This window comes from Drosophila takahashii, chromosome 2L, assembly GCF_030179915.1.
Source record: "Drosophila takahashii strain IR98-3 E-12201 chromosome 2L, DtakHiC1v2, whole genome shotgun sequence".
NCBI lineage: Eukaryota > Metazoa > Arthropoda > Insecta > Diptera > Drosophilidae > Drosophila > Drosophila takahashii.
In genome coordinates, this window is record NC_091678.1 from 4,753,049 (window position 1) to 4,770,836 (window position 17,788).

Consider the following 17,788-nt stretch of genomic DNA (forward strand, 5'->3'; position numbering starts at 1 on the left):
AGTCGTCCTGGTATCCCCAGTCCCCTCCCCTGCCGACCAGTCCATCTCTGAGATTATCTACATAAAGTAGTCCCAGTCGCGGACGTGCATCGTGCTCGGATATGGCTAAAGCCCAGCCTATTTGCTAAGAGATCAGCCAGAAATTAAAATAAATGTGCAACGTGCAAAAATGCCAAAGCCCCCAACCGAAAGTAAAACTGGAACGTGTTCAGCGCCAAAAAACGGCTAAACGAAACAAAAAGTAAAGTCCGCAAAAAATTGATTTATGCATATGAGAACGGGACGTACTGTATGTGGAAATCCCAGTGACGAAATTCAACAAAAGTGGGATTTTCTCTATATTCTCTTATCTTGAATCATAATGAAATAATATTTTTTACTTTTTAGAATACCTATTTTATTACTTTTTCAATAAAATTATTTTTTTTTTATTTTACAAAACAAATTGTTGTTGAATTTTTGGAACAAAAGAAAAATGAGTAAAAAATTCAATTTAAATTTGTTATGACTTAAAAAACTTTTAATTCCTAATAAAAATTTCCGTTTCCATTTGTACAATCTTTCAACAGCTTTTTCACTTAGGTTTCAATCACATTTACACTTAACTCTTTATTGAGCTTAAAAATGATTTAAGGTTTTGAATCCTCTTCCGACTTGCTATAAACTCTCTTTTTAAGAGGCTTTTCACACTTCGCCCGTCCAGCCGGGTCGTAAAACGAACAGCCTCCAGATACCATTTATGAAAAGGGGGTTCTACTAAAGCGAGTGATCTTCTAATGGGTTTTAGCGAAAGCTCTTGAGATTGTCGCTTTGTTGGCAAAACGAATGTTGGCAACTAATAAACATCGGCTAATGAAGTGGAATGCTTTCGAGCGCGGCTTTCGACGTGGCAACTAAACCGCCTAAACAGCCGTAATTACAGGGTCATTATTTAGGAGGCATCAACGGCCAGGTTCGCGAAGTCGGCGACTAAGACAAATGAGATTAAGCCTGGCAGAGACCAAAAATAAAAGTGAGCTCTGACACGACTGGAAATGGAAGTGCAAGTAAAGGCTGCAGGTTCTGCCAGTAAATCATTTTGTTTTCACTCTGGCTGCTGCCGCAGTTTAATTATCACGAGCCCAGATTTCGTCTGTCCTGCAGCTCGTAAATTGTGGCGAGAACAAGACGCGGCTGACGGCTGCTCCAGGAACATATTTCTGCGGCCCCGTGTAAATTGAAAAAGAGTTGGAAAACTATTCAAATCAATGAAAACTGATAGCCCCAGGGCCGTGGCGGCCAAGTCATGATTAACATGGGCTTAGTCTGTTTCGAGCTGGCCCTATCCTAAGTACTGCTAAGGTACTTACAGGTGCACTGGCAGAAATTCATGAAACTTAATTAGAATTGCTTAATATGTTTTGAATACAACAGCCACAAAAAGCACCAAAAATAGTCATACAAAACGTGTAAATTTATAATTGAGTTTAGTTTAAGACACCCATATGATTTCAAATCTATAGTTTCAAATCAGAAATAATTTAAAAAACAATTTGAACAAAATATTACAATTTTGAGGCATAATTAAATATGATAGAGACTCCTAAAAAGTTAAAATACCATTTTGTTAGATATTTAGTAGTTTTACAAAGCACTAGGGCCTTTGAAATTTTTTTTTATTAAAATCTTAAAATAAAATTGGATTTAGTAAAATAAAAAAAGTAATTCTTTATTATTTGTTAGTTGTATAATTTTACAACCTCATTGAAGTATTTCTTATTTATTTCAATTTTATTGAAGAGTTTCAAGCATTGGCTTTCCACACATTTTTTCTCACTGTGTGGTGCTCCAAAGATGGCACCATGTACCATTTAAGCGACATGCCAACACTTGACCAGGCCCAGAGCCCGTCAGGCTGGAACCTGGAGCGCAGAACCTGGAACCTGGCGAAATGTATCATTAACAAGTCACGACAAATTCGCAGGCCGGCGAAGTCCAAGGACCGGACGTTTGAGAAAACCTGCGAGCAGAGCCAAATTTGGTAAGACCTCGACATCGGTTGGGCATTAGATAAACTGCAATCCCGACCGCGACTCCAGTGAATCTTGGATCAAGTGCCAGGAACGCGGACAGGTTGGCCATTTCCTATGTCTTCCGCCGATCGCCGACGGCGGCTGCTTTGAACGAGGCAGAGCAGGGCCGAGGACCCAGACCCACCGCCACGTTCAGGTGTGAAGAAATCTAAAATGCAAACACCAAATGGCCAACAATGCGCCTTCTATCCGCAGTCCATTTGTAGTTGCTCCCCTGGGCGCTGCCAAAAAGCAACTGAAAGCCGGCCCACAGATACAGATTGAAACGGAAAGCGATCCTCCGCGGGATGGGAAGAGGATGTGCGTCCATGTCCAGCTATATAGCACATACCCATTCCCATTCGCAGTCGCATGAATTATTTATTTCGATTGTCTGCGCGCTGCATTATTTTTAGAGCGGCCATAAAGCCGCTCGATTTATGATCGGCGGTCAGGAGCCGTTCAAATTATCGCAGGGCATGCAAAATTTATTAACAAACATAAAAATTGCCCGAGAATTTATTTCATCTTAATTCAATTTAACAACTTAAACAGCCATAAAGTGTTCACATAGTAAATCAATGGCCACTCTATGCAGATGCGCCGCTGCCCAGTCCTGTCCACATGCATCATCATCATAATCATAATCAAGGTGCTGGTGCTAGGGACTCCTCCATATGGTCTCTGTACTTCTTCTCTAGTCCCCCACTCGCTGGCTAAATTTATGAGCTGCGCATGAAAATGAGTCAAAACAAATTATGCCGCTCGCAGGTTTTTAGCCAAGTTTCTGCCTGATTGACAGCGACTGGACCTGCAGTTGGTTTTGGATCTCGGAGCCGGGGTCTTCGCGGAGCGATTATGATGTGAACGCTGCCAAAAAGATTTCCATCAGCGGCAACAATTTCGAGGCATTAATCATGGCCGTCAAGTACGAGGGTGGGTCCCATCGAGTTCTACCCAAAACTGCCACAAGGTGGAGCAGGCTGAGAGCCGAAGGAATGTTCAACGATTGCTCGATTGCGATCTCCGCCGGATGCGACAGGCATTTAAATGGTACGCAGAAAGGATTATGAAGAGGTTATTATGGGTAGCCAAACATTTAGATGTTGAAATTCGAACATAAATCAAATGTTTTTGACTTGTAAAAAATGTCTGTATATTTATAAGTCAGAAATATTTAATATCATTCCCACATTTTATATTATTGTTATTTATTTTTCTATTTATAACTAATTCTTATATTTATTAAAAATCATTACCCTTTTAAATATTTCGTTAATAGCTAACTCTTTAAAATGTTCCAATAATAAACACAAGTTCGAAGAATATGATGGATTTATTTGATGCAAATTTCTTTTCAATAATTTAGAATAATTTAGGAATGGAGCAAGCAAATGAGTTTCTTTAGAGAAATGATCTAGCTCTGGCAGTAGCAGCCATCGACGGTGTTCTTCTGGATCCAGTCCAAGAACTTGCTGACCCTGGCGTAGACACCTGGTGCGTTCTTCTGGGCACATCCGTAGCCGAAGGACACCACGCCGGCGAGCTTGTAGCGACCCTCGTTGATGATCAGTGGGCCACCACTGTCACCCTGGCAGGCGTCCTTGCCACCCTGCTGCACCAGACCAGCGCAGAGCATCACCTCGGCGATCTTGTTCTTGTAGCGCGTCTGGCGGCACTGCTGATTGCTGAGGACCGGCACACTCACCTCCTGCAGATAGTTGGAGGTGACACCACCCTCCTTGATCAGACCCCAACCAGCGACGACGGCCTGCCAAATATATTAAAAATCCGAAAAGTTTGAAAATTGGATTCCAAATAATTAAAAAGGAAAGTAGCAATTCTAAACACTACAAATGTATAAAAATGTAAAATAATTTCTCATGATTTTAGTTTCATATTTTTTAAAGTGCATAATAGATTCCGAGAAATTTTTTAAAGAAGGTGGGTGGATTTTAAATGTCCCCATACATCTTAAGGATTGTTTGTCCTAAGATCTTAACAACAATTTTTTTGTCAAGTTATACATAGCTAATAACTTTTTAGCATAAATACCCTAATAATCTTTATAAAAATAAATCAAAGCTTGTACTCACGGTCTTGCCATCAAAGTTCTGATTGGCCTCGGGCAGGCAGACAGGACGCATGTTTCCAGTCAGGGGAACGGGGGACTCGAGCTTCAGAAGGGCCACATCATTGACAATGTTGACGGGATCGTAATTGGGATGGATGGTGGTCTGCACAACCTTGCGAACAATGCCAGGATCCCGGGAGGATCTGTCGATCTGGAGCAGGCGAATGGTGATCTGATCCCGGTTGCCGTGCACACAATGGGCGGCAGTCAGGACGTAGCGATCGTTGATCAGGGAACCGCCGCAGAAGAGACGGGGATAGTGGCGACCCTTGACCAGCTGGGCGGTCCAGGGATACTTGTTGGAGCGCACCTGCTGGCCGCCCACAATACGATTGACATTAGGAGTTCCGCAGACTGTAAAATAGAGTTTTTGGGATTTTATAAAATATTTTTATTGGATTTCTTGGTGGAATAAAACATGAGAACTGGATTAAAATAGAATAATAATTTTTTAATAATGTTTTTAAATTTGAATCTTTGACAATTTTTAGAAAAATCCTAGTCCTAATCTTAAATCCTTTTAAATATAATATCATTATTGATTAAAAATGTTCGTATATTTTCTGTGTTCTGGCTAGATTGTATTATGAGTTATGGCATAATAATATCTATGCTTTCTTTTAGGTAATGTTCAACAATCCTTTAATATTTAAGATTTTTTTTTTGTACTCACAGCAATTCTGCTTGGTGGTGCACTGATTGCGATTCTTCACTGGCCTGGCGCGGACCTGATCGATGGGATTGGGATTGGGATCGGCTACATCCACCACATCGGCGAACTGCTGGGCGAGGGTTTGATGGGGAGCCTGGTACTGGTACTGGGCCAACGTGAGGCTAATGCCCAGCAGCAGGAGCGGCAGGGCCAGGTAGCAGCGCATCTTGTCCGGAGTTTACTTCTGAGGAAAGTGACAGAGTGGCTTGCCAAACGCCGGCTACTTATAGTCTGCTCCAGTCGGGGGGGCATCGCGATCAAGTCGATCGCTTTTTTAATAAAACTAAAAATATGAATGTTTTATTGCTTTCTTTCTTTAGCGTTTTCCTTCTTTCTCCGCTTTCTTTGTTTGGCAGCCAGCGCCTTATTTGCATAACACTTTATAGCGCCGCACACACGCTCACCTTGCGGTTCTCGAGTGTGGAGGGTTTTGTATTTTTGGCTCTGTACAAATCATCATTTTCATCCAGAACAACTTGCCTTTAAGGGCAAATAAACTTTTTAATATCATTTAAATTATACACTTACGGAAGGTTTTCAAACGTGTTAGGCGAAAAAATTGGGTTATTAGCAATGGTCACTGTAAGCAGCCAAACATAAAACTAGCAAGATCATTCAATGACTTTTCTTCTTTCTCTATAGAGTGTAATTACCATCAAAATGGGGTTAGATGGGAAAATATACTTCAAAAGTTACAATAAATATTCATTTGACTTATTTGTACTTTACCTTGATTTTAAAATTTTAAAAATTATAAATTGTTTCTAAATCTTTTTAAAGTTTTTGCTTGATTTATTTTAGTCTGTTATATTTAAATTTATATCTCTACAATGCCAATTTTCTAGTCAAAATCGAACATTTTTCACAAAAGAGTATTTAAAGTTCGTCAAACTTTCGGTAAATCTGACCATTACAACTTTGCATATTCATGAAAGTGGAGCAAACTCAAGCGAGTTCACCACTTTGCAGTCCGCCTCTGCCTCCCGTCGCTTTTTTTAATGGACTTTTAATGCGCATCTCGAGAGGCTTAGGCATCGGCATCATCGACAGCGCCTCTGACCCGACGGATCTGGGTTCTGGCCCAAAATAATCCAAAATAAACTCGGGCGCTGAGTTGGCGAATTCTGGAATCAAGTGTCTCTTTCTCCTCGCGCACTCGCAGTCGATGGAATCGAATTGCGAACTGAGCGGCAAGGCAGCATAAATATCCTTTAAGTGCCGGTTATCCGGTATCATCATTAACCGGAGGCAAACGCCCGCTTTCACGCTGCCCTGTTGCAGTTGGGAATAATTTATAAGGCTTTGCGATGGGGGTTTGCTTTTCGGCATAATTTACAAAACGCAACCAGAACGAGGGACAAGTTATTCCTCCGGCTCCTCGATCATATTTCTTTGTATGGAATGTCGTCGTCGTCGTCGTCGTTGCCCTCTTCTGTATTCCTGGACTTGGATTGGTTTCGAAATTGATACGCCCGAGGCCAGAGTGTCGTCCATCCAAACGCCCAAAAAATATAAATTAATAAAAGCAGCGCGTTGAAAAATTGCGTGCAGTTTGAAATTATGCAACATGTGGCACTTGCATGCACATATTTAAAAAAATAAATTATGCAAGAACACAAATTGGCATGGAATAATTATGGTTGGGATTTAGAAACGGTGGCTGACCTACTGTGACAGGCATAAATCTGCCAAAAACCCATTAAGAAATGATAGATTTAGGAACTGTCGCATACCTATTTAAAATATACCTTGCTACACATATCCAAATCGCCAAATGCTAATGGCTTGTTTGGTTTGCCTTCCCCACATAAATAACTTTTACTCTTATGCAAACCCTAAACACATGCAAATGTAGGCAACTTTAGAAATTTGTTTCTTTTCGCAACATTAGCATAATTTATAAACGCCGAACTTGTGGTGCCACAAACTTGGCCCAGACTCATTAGTTAAAGGCACAACTTAATCATAGAAAGCATCGCAGATAGGCCAGGGCAGACCGAGTCTAATTGTTGCAATTGTAATTGCCAGAAAAAGAACAATGAAAAGATGGCAGAGCAAAGACAAACGGATTTCAGCATGGTCATTATGCTTTCAGCAGGCGAAATTCCACAATTCCCTCCCCCTTCAACCCCCTTTGGTGGGCGTGGCTGAGTGACAAACACGCAGCAGGAATATATGTGTATATATAAGATGCAGATCATTGAACCAGACTGGCGAAGGATGCCAAACTCTAACCCAAGTTAGAAAGGTTGAATGGCATGCCATTCACTTGCTTTTTCTGCCTTTAGCCCGGTGGCAGTTGCCCGTCAGAGTCACTCAGTCAGTCACTCATAAATTTGCATAAGAACTGAATTGCATTGCATTATCTAAGCGGCAGTTGCAGCTTGCAGTTGCAGTTGCAGCTTGCAGTTGTTGCCGCACTTATCTCGGCGGTAGAAACAATCACGGCAAAAGGCAAAGATTTTAATTATTGTGTGTGACGGCGACGACGACTCCAGCTGGGAAGAAGTCGGAGAAAGATGTCGAGTGAGAATAAGAGAGAGCCTAGAATTGGCTATGCACTGGGAAAAATAGAGCTAAGAAATAGAACAAATTCTTTTATTAACTAAACAAACTTAAAAATATTTCTGCAAATTCTTCAAAGCAAATTAATTATTTTTTTATATTTAAAAAGATGAGAAAGTTTCTGGTAATAATTGAAAAATTCGATTTTACAAGTAGGGCAGTTTAAAGGTATTTATTAAATTTTTTTAAAATTTATAGTAATTAGGATTAAAAATCCGAAATGGTAAAAATAATATTATTAAAATATCTTTAAATATTGAAGAGCTTTTTTCGAGTGCCGTCTGGCAGACATCTGTCTTTGAATTCTCAGACTGACTTGGAGTCTGCACTGTGCCTTCGCCTGATGTGCTGCATTTGATAACTGCCAGCAATGAAGTCTTAGACCCTTAGATAATGAAAAGGAAGCCAGTCTTGAGTCTGGTGCACTGTAATTCAAATTAGTACCAGGCCGGCACGAATAAGAAAAAAAAGAGATGGAGAAGGAGATGAAGAGCGGTCTGGAAGAGTCGTCTTCGGCTACCGGAGAATCGGCCCCTCAGTGCCAACTGGCAACATCTTCTTCCTCAATGACATTAATTCATTTCGTATGCAAAGCAATCAGTGAACTCTTCTCCTCCAGAAGAACAGAACCCGCTCGTCGGCTTGGCAATTAGAAAAGAGTTGGAAAATTGTATGCGGCTCCAGCTCGGACTTGGATTTGTTCTCCATCTCGGCTTCAGTCTCGGAGTCTGGCTGGGGTCTGACTTGGCTCTGACTTTTCCGGCTGGCACTGCGCACTGATTTGCATTGCACGATTCTCAACTTAATTTAACATAAAGTAAACAAGCGCAGTTAACAAGCCAAATACAAGCCATGAGCGTGCGGGTGCCGGCCATCCAGCCATCCGACCATACAGCTTCAAGTTGAGGTCCAGATTCAGGCCCTCCATCTGCATTTCCCAATCCCTCAGCCTGCCAAGGGCCTCAAGATCATCCATGTATGCCCTCCTCTCCTGGGGGCTGCTGTCGTGTGACGTGTTGTGAAAATTCTAAAATATTTCGCCCCTGCCGGCCCAGCTTTCTCACAAGTCAACGCCAAACGCGAGACACTTTAAAAGCGCACCGTGGTCTGATAATACACAAAAAAGGAATGAAATCTAGATTACAAAATATAAATTACTTTGAACTTTCTTTCACAAATATTAAAACCGTTTTCTAAATAATATTCTTGGGACATTCTTTTAACTTTATGTTTCATTTAAAGTGCTCTCTTTTTTAAAATTTAAGTAAAATATTTGTTTACAAAATTAATTTTGCCATTCAATAATATGTAACTTTTCCTTTTTAATTATAATTTGGTTGGTTTGTTTGATTGTATATTTTATAAGAAGGGTGCACTTGTGGTCAATAGTAATTTATTTACTCTGTTGTCCGTTTTGACACGTGTTTTGTATTTCTATTTCAAGGATTTCAAATCCTGGTGGAAGAACAATTTCCGGAACTACTATCTTATTTCCGTGATTTCCGTGGTTTGATTCACAGGGATTCTTGGTGGAGGCCGTAACCTTGGGAGGAAGTTTAGTTGAAGGACGAGGTGGTGGTGGTGGAGGTCTCGGTGGAGGTCTTTGAGGAGGTCTTGGTGGAGGTCGTGGCGGTGGTCGTGGTGGAGGTGGACGCGGGCGAGAACTTTCTGGACGATCAGTCCAATCCTCATTTTCTGGTATATAGGCAAAATGTTCATGTGGTCTGTATGGCGATCGAATAGTTTTCAAGTTGTTATAAAATTCATTTTGGCACTCAGTTTCGCTCAGTTGTTTCAAAAGAATGAACTGCTTTTTTATGCTCGACATCAAAGAGGATCCGTTTCTGTGAATCAAACTTAAATAATATATATATAAAAAAATTTGTAAAAAACCGAAGAAACTAATAAAACAAACCTGTTGTTACATGACTGCTGATGAATGCCTAAGGTTCTTTGGTTTTTTTCTACTTCTAGAAACCGGTTGTCGATTTCATCAAAAAGCTTATTAAGGAACACCTTATTCTAAAAAAAAAATTTTTAACGGATTTTAGTATGAATATAAACCGATCTTACCAAGGAACCATGGTTTTTAAGACCGTGCCTACGTGGCACTAAATAAAATAAAAAAACGATAAGGAGCCATTTGCACATTGCGTGCAGTTTCTGTAAATACGCTTACCTAAATAAACCGAAACATCGACTTTCAATAAGTTGGACTGCATAATCTAATTTCCCTGGTTAAAAAACTGAAACGAAATTAATTTTCCACATCTATCAAAAGAATTAAACATTATGAAACACTCTTAGTTATTTTCCACTTTTAGATTTATTTGGGAAAATAATTATAGGGCTTTCGAAATATATGCAATATATACGATAATGTTATTAACATTCACCTTATCCTAAAAAGTCTTTGAAAAATGATTATGGTATTCATTTAAATCGCTCTTACCAAGGATGAAAAGAATGAAGCATAACCATTTGGCCAGTAAACACCTTTATTAGAAATTAAAAAAGTTTCTAGACAGGAAAGTTATCAGGGAGTAATGAAAAATCCGCTAGATGGCGCGATTTCACATTGCCGCTCTCTTTCCATCTCTCTCGCACTTTTTTAGCATATTAAGAGGTATTTGATAGTCTTGTTTGTTATTTTTATTTATTTATTTACCCACAAGATTAAGATTAAGATTCCTTAAATTAGAGAGATCTACGCCTTTCGGATTGGAAAGGAAAGGTCCAGGTGAAGGCAAAAGTGACGGTCCTAGTGGGTTAATTATGACAGGCGGAGGATAAACTAAAGGTGGTCCATGACATGATGAGAATACTGGTCCTGGAGGTTGTGGGTTGGGTATGACAGACGGAGGATAAGGTGGAGGTGCGGGTGGTCCAGGACATGGAGGTGCGGGTAGTTCAGGTCGTGGTTGATACCACCATGATGGATATCCGCCTGGTGGACCCCAATGTAAGGGCTGTGGATACGGATTAGGAGCAGGAACAGAAGCAGGAGCAAGTACATAAGCAAAGTGTGAATTAGGGACATGTCTCGGCGATCTCATTCTTTTGAAATTTTCATTATTTCGATTTTCACACTCATGTTTCGAAATTTCCTTCAATATCTTGTAGTACGTTTGTGTCTTCCGCAATAAAGAAGAGCCTTCATCCTGTAATTTAGAATCTTAACGCAAAAGAGTATGTTTGAAATACTGACTTTAACTTAAATTACGTTTAAGTTCTTACCAACTCCTTTTCTTTGCAATGGAAGCGAACTTTAAAATATTAGATGTATTAATAAAACTAGTGATCGGAGTCATTATTCAACAAACCTTTGGTTACATGACTGCTGATCAATGCGAAGAGATTTTTGGTAACTCTCTAATCGCAAAAGAATGTGGTCTATTGTTTTAATCACCTTGAAAATTCAGTACTTAGCAAATGTCTTTAAAGTGGATTTCATTCGGACTCACTGAAGAAACGTTATTTTTAAGACAGTGGCTACGTGGCACTAGGAGAAAAATAACTATTACCAACTGATTCCATTTGCACATTTCGTGTAATCCCTGATATGACAAACGTTAAAATGAAACAAACAATTTTGTTTTACATTGATTTTATATATAGGCAACATTTACTTTATAAGGCTAATTCATTATTAACGGGTAATATTGACGTTTAGCTACAGTTCAGGTTTCTATCCGATACAAACGAGAATTATTTTAAAATACTTTAGAAAAATGTTTATCTAATATATAAATATTATTTGAAGCAATATATGAAGAATATAAAAATAACTTTTTTTTGGATGCTTTATGTTGTTTCTTTTTAAAATTAACCGAAAAATGTATCGAATCGTATTATTAAGCAATTTCGTATATTCATAAGATACTTTTACTTGGCATTTTTCTGTTAATTGTTAACTAGTTTGGGAAATATTTTTGTATTGTTTTTAAAAAGACTATAATTATGATCACCTAATTAGTTTGGTCTTCCAGACGAAGCTCATTTTTATTTTTGTTGTTTACCCACAAGATTAAGATTAAGATTCTGCAAATTAGAGAGATCTACACCTTTCGGAATATAAAATAAAGGACTTGGTGGAGGCAAAACTGGTGGTCCAGGCGGTTCTGGATTGGGACTTGTGGGGATCACTGGTGGTGCAGGCGGTCCTGGATTGGGTCCTGGTGGATTTGGGTTGGTAATGTTAACTGGAGGAGCGGGCTGTCCTGGATTTGGACTTGGAGGAGCGGGGGGTGCTGGATGTGGATTTGGAAAAATCACTGGTCCGGGTGGATTTTGGTTAGTAACTGGTCCTGGTGGATTTGGGATAGGAACTTCATATGGAGGCCAAACTGGAGATGTGTGTTGTCCTGGATAAGGATTTTGATTTGGGTTAGTGACTTCATTTGGAGGCCAAACTGGAGCTGTGGGTTGTCCTGGATATGGATTTGGATTTGGGTTAGTAGCTTCATGTGTAGGCCAAACTGGAGGTCCGGGTGGCCCTGGATATGGATTTTGATTTGGGTTAGTGACTTTATTTGGGGGCCAAACTGGAGCTGTGGATTGTCCTGGATATGGATTTGGATTTGGGTTAATGACTTCATTTGGAGGCCAAACTGGAGGTCCGGGTGGTCCTGGATATGGATTTGGAGGGATCACTGCAGCCCATTCAATGAGAGGATTAGGATATGGCGCAGGCCATCCTGGTGGTCCTTGTTTTTCAGGACTCCATACTGGCAATTTGGGTAGTCCTGGAAATGGATATGTGATACTACCTGGTGGCGGAGGCAGGAGGTGCTCTAAACCGTTATTTGTTGGAGAATACCATGGTTTTAGGGGATAACATGGATATCCTGTATATGGATACTTCAGAAAATCTGGAGGAAGGTGGTTTGGAAGTGTATTGAGACACGGACTATTATTAATCCCTTGGATTGTTGGATATGTTCCGTTGGCTGGCAAAGGAATTATGACGTTTGTTTGAGTACCAATTGTGCAATTCAGCATCCAATTTAAATTTCCATTTCCAGTCGTAAAATATTGTTGTAAGGGAACGCAATCTGAAAAGGCAGGAATAAATGTAGATTTTGGCTTTATGATTTGGTATATGATTCGGTTTACGGAAAGAGTTTCGGGGACGACTGGTAGCCTGTATCATCCGATAATGTTCTGTTAAAAGTTTTTGATTAAATTGGATTTGTGCCTCCTCTTCTGGGAGCAAAGGCCAATTGAAAGGTCTTGTATTGAGAAGGTAGCTTCTAGCTTGGGGAACGGGAGTTTCTTGTGAGTGTGGGCATTCAGAGCTGAAAAGTTCTTTCATTATCTTGAACTGCTCTCGCGCTGACTTCAGTAATTTAAAGCGATCATCCTGCAAGCTCGATCTATTATATACATTATTTGTAGAGTCTGGAAAAAAAATATACAAATGGTTGTTTTTGAAGTCGATAATATATTTTTAAACAGACCTTTTAATTGAAGCAAGCTTTAAAAAAGAAAAGATGAATTAGTTTGATCGTCAATATACAAATTGTTCGAAACTAACCTCTTGTTACAGTTATTTTGGTTACTGAGAATCGATTCTTGATTTCTTTCCATCCCCAACAAAAGAGTATCGATTCTTTCCAAAACCTTCAAGGTCATGTAATTACCAAGCTTTAACAAATTTTGAAAATTAATCATTTTCTATATGAACTTAAGTTGAACTCACCGTGGAAACTTTATGAACTTTTGCTTGCCCGGTTGGCACAAAAAAAAATAATATAAATATTGGGTTCCACTTCCACATATCGTGAGGTTTTCCCAATTGCAAAAACTGAAATGAGGCGAGAAAATGAATTTTATTTTAATCTCAGTAAGACTTGGTATTCAACCTATTTATAAGTGAAACGAATGGATTGCCTGGTATAATCTAAAGATAAGTTTTCGATAGTATTTCAAGAATTGGTATTGGTAGGTGTTGTTCAAATCAGGCAAAAACATCCTTAGACGAGGTAAAAAACTAGTGACGATCGCACCTTGGGATTGGGATGGTTTTGGTAACGTTCCGAAGTTAGTAAGTAGAACAGCTGTGTTATAAGTAGCGTTGATAACTAATTTATCTTTAAGTTGATACATGCTTACTTGGATAACGCAAAAGTTAATTGTATTTTAACATTTATTTATTTATTTATTGCGGTAGATCACCATCCAATTGGCTGTGGGTAAGGTAAAATCCCAGGTAGATGCCAAACTGGTAATTTGGGTAGTCCAGGAAAGGGATATGAGATACGCCCTGGTGGCAAAGGCAGGAGGTTGTCTAATCCATTCTTTGGTGGTGAATACCATGGATTTAGGGGATAACATGGATATCCTGTATATGGATACTTCAGAAAATTTGGAGCAAGGTGGTTAGGAAGTGAATTGAAGCACGGATTGGGGCTTAGTTTCTGCCATGGGGGGTAGAAGAGATTATTATTAATGCCTGGGATTGTTGGATGTGTTCCGTTTTCTGGTAAAGGAATTATGACGTTTGTATGAGCACCAATTGTGCAATTCAGCATCCAATTTATTTTTCCATTTCCAGTCGTAAAATATTGTTGTAAGGGAACGCAATCTGAAAAGGCAGGATTAAATATGAACTTTGTTTTATGATTAGGTATACGATTTGGTTTACAGAAAGAGTTTCGAGGAACGCTGGTGGCCTGTATCATCCGATAATGTTCTGTTAAAAGTTTTTGATTAAATTGGATTTGTGCCTCCTCTTCTGGAAGCAAAGGCCAATTGAAAGGTCTTCTATTGAAAAGGTAGCTCCTAGGTTGGGGTACGGGAGCTTCTTTCGAATGTGGGCATTCAGTGCTGAAAAGTTCTTTCATTATCTTGAACTGTTCTCGAGCTGTCTTCAGTAATTTAAAGCTTTTATCCTGCAAGCTCGAACTTTTACTTGCATTATCGGTAGAGTTTGTCAAAATATTTAGATAAGGGTTAATTTAAATAAGATCATATGTTTACCAACCAGACCTTTTATTTGAAGCAAGCTTTAAATAAGAATATTAATTACTTTGACCGTCGATATAAAATATAATTGTTACCAACCTTTTGTTACAGTTATTTTGGTTATTGAGAATCGATTCGTGATTTCTTTCCATTCCCAACAAAAGAGTATCGAGTCTTTCCAAAACCTTCAAGGTCATGTAGTCACCAAGCTTTAACAAGATTTTAAATAATTAAACGTTTTGTTAACGAACTTAAGTTGAACTCACCGTAGAAACTTTTGCTTGCCTGGTTGGCACCAAGAAAAACAATAAAATTATTTGGCTCCATTTCCTCATTTCGTGTGGTTTTCTCAATTGCAAAAACTGAAATGATTATTTCAGTCTTTGTCTTGTCATTTACATGATTTACAAGTATAACGTATTGATTACCTGGTATAACCTAAAGATTAAATTGAGATAGTATTTTAAGAATTGGTTTTGGTGCACAAAAAAATGGCATTAAAAATTTTCCTAACGAGGTAAAAAACATGTGACGATCGTACCTTCAACAACGTTTTTCATAGGTTTTTCTTAGGTAATCCTCTAACCAGGATTAGCTGCTTGTTGAGATAGTGTAGTATTAAGCGGAGTTATAAAATGGATAACTTATTTATTCTTAAGTTGATTAATGCTTATGTACTACTTGGATAACACAGGAGCTTAGTGTAGTTTGATTATGTCAAAAGTTGGCGTAGGTCAGTGTATTTTGATTATGTTACTAGTTCGAGTAGTTTTCTCGGTTGATAGTGCAAAATACTCTGACCCCTGAGCTACTGCTTGATTTGCGGGGTGCTGGTCATGTTGAGCAACATTTCGTACACATTAAGCATACTAATATGTTTCAAACCGGAGAGATCTACTCCTGACTGACGTGGAGGGGACACCGGTCTTAAATGTCTTGCAGACAATCTTGAACTAGCGGCTGGGGGATTAGGATGTCCTGATAGAGTCAAAACAGGTTGTGCAGGTGGTCCTGGATGTGGATTTGGGGGACTCACTGGTCCTGGTGGTGCAGGCCATCCATTGGGTAGTAGGTGAGGTTGAGATGGAGGCCAAACTGGAGGTGGTCCTGGATGTGGATTTGGGGAGATCACTTGTCTTGATGGTGCAGGCCATCCATTGGTAATTGGTTGAGGTAGAGATGGAGGCCAAACTGGAGGTGCGGGTGGTCCCGGATGTGGATATGGGGAAGGCCATCTATTGGTAAGTTGGTGAGATTGTGATGGAGGCCAAACTGGTGGTGGATGTGGATTGGGAAAGATCACTGGTCCTGGTGGTGCAGGCCATTGAGGAATTGGTTGTGGAGGAGCAAGTCCAGGTGGAGGCAAAATTGGTGCCGGTGGTTCTGGATATGGATTTGGGAAGATCGGTGGTCCAGGCCATCCAATTGCTTGTGGGGGAGAAAGAAGTCCAGATAATTCTAAATTGTTCATTGAAGGAAAACTTTCAGGTGGACTCCAAACCGGCAACTCGGGTAATAATGGAAATGGGTATGTGATGCGCCCCGTTGGCGAAGGCAGGCGGTGTTCTTCACCGATCTTCCATGGATTTAGTGGATAACATGGATATCCTGTGTATTTATACTTCAGATAATCTGAAGTTAAGTGGTTCGGAAATGTATTAATACACGGATTGAGATTATTATTAACCCCTGGGACTGTTGGATGTGTTCCGTTTTCTGGTAAAGGAATTATGACGTTTGTTTCAGTACCAGTTGTGCAATTCAGCATCCAATTTATAATTCCATTTCCAGTCGTAAAATAATGTTGTAAGGGGACGCAATCTGAAAAGGCAGGATTACATATGAACTTTGTTTTATGATTGGGTATACGATTTGGTTTACGTAAAGAGTTTCGGGGACGACTGGTAGCCTGTATCATCCGATAATGTTCTGTTAATAGTTTTTGATTAAATTGGATTTGTGCCTCTTCATCTGGGAGCAAAGGCCAGTTGAAAGGTCTTTTGAGAAGGTAGCTTCTAGCTTTGGGAACGGGAGTTTCTATTGAATGTGGGCAGTCAGTGCTGAAAAGTTCTTTCAATATTTTGAACTGTTCTCGTGCTGTCTTCAGTAATTTATGGCTATCATCCTGCAAGCTCGATCTATTACTTACATTATTTGTAGAGTCTGCAAAAAATATACAAATGGTTGTTTGGAATTAGATAATATATTTACCAAACAGACCTTTTAATTGAGGCAAGCTTTAAAAAATAAAATATGGATTAGTTTGATCGTCGATATAAGACATATTTGCAACCAACCTTTTGTTACAATTATTTTGGTTACTGAGAATCGATTCTTGATTTCTTTCCATTCCCATCAAAAGATTATCGATTCTTTCTAAAACCTTCAAGGTCATGTAATCACCAAGCTTTGAAAAGATTTTAAATAATTTAACGTTTTGTTTATGAACTTAAGTTGAACTCACCGTGGAAATTTTATTAACATTTGCTTGCCCGGTTGGCACCAAACAAAATAATGCAAATATTTGGTTCCACTTCCACATTTCGTGTGGTTTTTCCAATTGCAGAAACTGAAATGAGCAGAGAAAGTGAATTTTATTTTAATCTCAGTAAAACTTGGCATTCAACCGATTTATAAGTGAAACGAATAGATTACCTGGTATAATCTGAAGATAAAATTGAAATAGAATTTCAAGAATTGGTATTGGAATTTAATCTTTGTGATTTTAGCTGTTACAGTAATTTCGGAACCACTGTGCAGTGAACTGGGAAAGATGGGGCTGCTCGTGAAGAGTTTATTAAAAGCCACGACAACAGCGACTATTCCGAGCCGTCCCTACACAAAATCCTTTGTAAGGTAATTGCTCATTTGAGTTATAAACACGCACACATGCGCTGTTGGGCCCCCAGAAGGCCAGAACAGCAGAGCCCCCTGGATTCCCCAGATCTCCCCCAGATCCCGAGATGGCAATCGAGGCTGCCCAGAAAGGGCTGGGCCTGTGCATTGTGGAGACTTTGCCAACGTCCCCGCTTTGCATGTCTAACAATTGTTCTTCTAATTGCGTTTATGGCTAGGCGAGAGAACTGGCCAAGAGGCCCCCGGTGCCTTGTAAACGCAATCGGACAAGATAATCTCGGCATCGCAGCGTGCGCAATGATTTGCCGGGGCCCCAAAAAGGGCTTACCCCATGGTCATGGTCGATCCTCTCCAGGTTCCTCCAGCTACCTTCAGTTTCCTCCACAAACTCCCACCGCTTTCATGGATGTTCGAGTAACATGGCATGCGGCTTGCATTTGGTTGCAACAAATTGCCGCAACGCATCTGCCAGACGCTGAATTGAGTTGAGTCCCTCAAATTGGC

General features: G+C 39.7%; 2 protein-coding genes and 1 non-coding gene across 7 annotated transcripts; all 3 read right to left on the reverse strand.

Annotated features, from left to right (window-relative positions):
• Window positions 1–3,403: 3,403 nt before the first annotated feature.
• Window positions 3,404–5,181, reverse strand: LOC108057770 (trypsin-1). The gene is made up of 3 exons (XM_017142204.3): window positions 4,859–5,181; window positions 4,148–4,539; window positions 3,404–3,822 (listed from the first exon to the last, which is right to left on the reverse strand). Exons 1-3 carry the CDS (start codon window positions 5,061–5,063, stop codon window positions 3,469–3,471), a joined length of 951 nt encoding a protein of 316 aa, XP_016997693.2. The 5' UTR covers window positions 5,064–5,181; the 3' UTR covers window positions 3,404–3,468.
• A 3,657-nt stretch (window positions 5,182–8,838) lies between these two features.
• LOC108057769 (uncharacterized) lies at window positions 8,839–9,663 on the reverse strand. The gene is made up of 3 exons (XR_011418821.1): window positions 9,536–9,663; window positions 9,378–9,484; window positions 8,839–9,318 (listed from the first exon to the last, which is right to left on the reverse strand). It is a non-coding gene; the product is annotated as an uncharacterized protein (transcript).
• A 436-nt stretch (window positions 9,664–10,099) lies between these two features.
• On the reverse strand, window positions 10,100–16,996 carry LOC108057795 (uncharacterized). 5 transcript variants are annotated; one of them, XM_070215963.1, is made up of 16 exons: window positions 16,893–16,996; window positions 16,726–16,835; window positions 16,649–16,665; window positions 16,578–16,591; window positions 16,310–16,488; window positions 14,695–16,249; window positions 14,528–14,637; window positions 14,109–14,469; window positions 13,164–14,048; window positions 12,999–13,108; window positions 12,922–12,938; window positions 12,578–12,862; window positions 10,927–12,516; window positions 10,786–10,871; window positions 10,700–10,728; window positions 10,100–10,637 (listed from the first exon to the last, which is right to left on the reverse strand). In XM_070215963.1, the coding sequence occupies exons 1-5, from the start codon at window positions 16,968–16,970 to the stop codon at window positions 16,483–16,485; spliced, it is 225 nt and encodes a 74-aa protein (XP_070072064.1). In that variant the 5' UTR covers window positions 16,971–16,996; the 3' UTR covers window positions 10,100–10,637; window positions 10,700–10,728; window positions 10,786–10,871; window positions 10,927–12,516; window positions 12,578–12,862; window positions 12,922–12,938; window positions 12,999–13,108; window positions 13,164–14,048; window positions 14,109–14,469; window positions 14,528–14,637; window positions 14,695–16,249; window positions 16,310–16,482. The 5 variants fall into 5 exon arrangements, with proteins under 5 accessions (XP_070072064.1, XP_070071987.1, XP_070072028.1 ...); XM_070215886.1 differs by having other exon boundaries at window positions 16,310–16,591; XM_070215927.1 differs by lacking the exon at window positions 12,922–12,938 and having other exon boundaries at window positions 16,310–16,591.
• Window positions 16,997–17,788: the final 792 nt, after the last annotated feature.

Excerpts from the sequence above, each read along its gene's own strand:
- LOC108057795 (XM_070215865.1), bottom strand. The coding sequence starts at position 13,241 with ATGTGGAAGTGGAACCCAATATTTATATTATTTTTTTTTGTGCCAACC. Across the intron at positions 13,109-13,163 it reads AAGTTCATAAAGTTTCCACG|CTTGGTAATTACATGACCTT; the intron begins GTGAGTTCAACT and ends AATTTGTTAAAG. Across the intron at positions 12,517-12,577 it reads TCGTCCCCGAAACTCTTTCC|ATTGCGTTCCCTTACAACAA; the intron begins GTAAACCGAATC and ends CTGCCTTTTCAG.
- LOC108057770 (XM_017142204.3), bottom strand. The coding sequence starts at position 5,063 with ATGCGCTGCTACCTGGCCCTGCCGCTCCTGCTGCTGGGCATTAGCCTC. Across the intron at positions 4,540-4,858 it reads CACCACCAAGCAGAATTGCT|TCTGCGGAACTCCTAATGTC; the intron begins GTGAGTACAAAA and ends TCTATTTTACAG. Across the intron at positions 3,823-4,147 it reads AGAACTTTGATGGCAAGACC|GCCGTCGTCGCTGGTTGGGG; the intron begins GTGAGTACAAGC and ends TATATTTGGCAG.